Raw genomic sequence first — 2,500 nt, forward strand, 5'->3', positions numbered from 1 at the left:
ACCCATGACAAGCATTAAAGAAAAAAGCGGCTTGAGAGAATGCGTCTGTGTGCTTTTGAAACCTGCCTGGGCTTCCTGTCTAACACATTTTCAATAATTACGGGATCTAGGGAAAGCTGCGATAACACATCTTCATTTACAAGATTGTCCTAATCCCTACCCGCTGTTGTCATATTGCACCTCGACTCGCTCACACACACACACACACACACACCTACACACAAGGCTATTCCCTTATAGGCCTGAAAAACAGAGGCGGTAAAATACTCTATTCCAGAGGTGGAGAGAGTAAGAGAGAGAGAGAGTGATAAAGAGAGAGTGATAGAGAGAGAGAGAGAGAGAAATGAGTAATGAAATTGGATGTAGGATGGACAGGAAAGAATAAGCCCCAAAATAAGTTGGGCAGGATAAATGAAAATAAACCTGAACCATGAACCCGCTCATGGGATGGACCGGATTAAGCATCGGGCTATTTTTTTTCCCTCTCTTTCTGTCTTACTAATATGATTCCAGCGCTATAATTATTCTGATTATTTTCTGCAGCTATCATGCATAAAAGCATATTGTATTCCATGAGAATATGCTACCATTAAGTAAAAAGGCTTTAGGGACAAATCTGTTAAGCACAGCCGCGCTGTCTGTTTGCAGTGCAGTTAGACAGCTTGGGAGCCTGGTATTGTGAGTTTGATGTCTTTGCCAGATTGGATTTAATCCGGATTAAACCTCTCTCTCTCACTCCCTCCCTCTCTCTCTCTCTCTCTCTCTCTCTCTCCCTCTCTCTCTCGCTCCATTCCCTTCCCTCTCTTCCTGCTCTCTGTCACACATATCCTGTCTTGTCTTCTCATTGGCGACAGGAAGCAGGGCCATTCTCTTTGATCGTCCCCGGTGCTAATGGATAATAGCTCCACATCAAGATTGAGATTTTTTATTAATATTACGTTAAAAGAAAGAAGAAAAGATTAGAACGTTGTGCTTGTCACAAATGTGATTATCTGGAACGTCTCAGAGATTAAATGCTCAGAACTTCATTGCTCAAAGAAAAAAAAAAGAGGAAGCAAGGAACTCTCGACATCATCATTATTTCTTCAAAGATCATTTCTTTTAGTAGCTGTCAGAAGGGCCTTGGCCCCGTGAATCAGATCAAATAACAATGTGGGTACTTAAAGACTACGACTGGGATATTGTCTTTAGTTAAATAGAAGACAAAGATATTTAAAATACATGATATTACTGTACACTGATGAGAAATGACTACAGATTAGCGTGTCAGGCCTGGAATGTCTGCATGCTAAAGATTTCAAATGATGCCACTGTTTGATATGTAACTTCTGTAGGGTTCTGTAGCAATGAAGTTCAGTTTGCATTTGTGTGGTTATATCAGTATTTAGTATTAGTGTGTGACTGTATACAGTATGTGTGTGTGTGTGTGTGTGTGTGTGAGTGAGTGAGTGTGTGAATATATACAGTATATATATATATATATATATATACACACAGTATGTGTGTGTGTGTGTGTGTGTGTGTGTGTGTGTGTGTATGTGTATGTGTGTGTGTTTGTGTGACTGTATGCGTCTGTATGTGTGTGCATGTGTGTGTGCTTGTGTGAATGTGTGTGAATGTGTGTGAATGTGTGTGTGTGTTGTGTGTGAGCTTTCTGAAGCTTACATGGCTTTTTGGGCGGCAGGGCCAGCTGGGGGTTCAGGTAAGGGCTGTTCTCCGCATCTATCCGGCGCTTGTACTTCTGTCTGCCTCCACGCACTCTGTCCAGCCGCACGCCTGAGAGAGAGAGAAAGAGAGAGAGAGAGAGAGAGAGAGAGAGAGAGAGAGAGAGAGAGAGAGAGGGAGAAGAAAAAGAAAACATTAAACTTTAATCACTGTTCAGCTTTCTGTCATTATCACAGCAACCAAAAACATCTCTGCATCAATGTGGAGAATGTGTTTGGAAAAACGACACAGTGAGAGACGGGTGAAAGGAGAGAGGGAGTAGAGGGGGAATAGAGAAGAGAGGAGAAGAGGAGGAATAGAGGGGATACAGAGAGGAATAGAGGAGGACAGGACAGGAGAAGAGGAGAAGAGAGGGAGCGAGTGGAAAAAAGAGGAGAGGAGAGGAGGAGAGAGGAGGAAGAGTGGAGAGAGGAGTGGACGAGTGTAGTGGCAGCTGTTGGGGGCCGTTTCATAAACATGCGGAGGAATGACCAGCTGCTGACAGCCTGACACTCTCTCTGGTCTCCTCGTGACACACACACAGCCGCCACACCTGACTTTAGGGGGGCCCGTGTGTGTGTGTGTGTGTGTGTATGAATGTGTGTGTGAGTTTGTGAGTTCTTGATGTACCGCTGTGCATGTGATGTGTGTTTTTTCACAACTGACCATTTGTGATTTGTGTGTGTGCGTGTTTGTCATTGGGTGCGTTGGGTCTAAGTACTTGTAATTTATGTGCTTGTGTGTGCATAGTCATGTAAGGCATGTATGTAATTGTGTGTGTGTGTGTGTGTGTGTG

General features: G+C 43.5%; 1 protein-coding gene across 2 annotated transcripts in view; it reads right to left on the reverse strand.

Annotated features, from left to right (window-relative positions):
- The window catches only part of esrrga (estrogen-related receptor gamma a), a 102,300-nt gene that overhangs the window by 37,390 nt on the left and 62,410 nt on the right, over nt 1–2,500 (reverse strand). For both annotated transcript variants that reach the window (XM_062523203.1, XM_062523202.1), the window contains exon 5: nt 1,666–1,776. In XM_062523203.1, coding sequence (XP_062379187.1) covers nt 1,666–1,776 — 111 coding nt within the window. The remainder of the gene's footprint in view (nt 1–1,665; nt 1,777–2,500) is intronic.

This window comes from Sardina pilchardus, chromosome 20 (genome assembly GCF_963854185.1).
Source record: "Sardina pilchardus chromosome 20, fSarPil1.1, whole genome shotgun sequence".
In the NCBI taxonomy this organism is placed as follows: Eukaryota; Metazoa; Chordata; class Actinopteri; order Clupeiformes; family Clupeidae; genus Sardina; species Sardina pilchardus.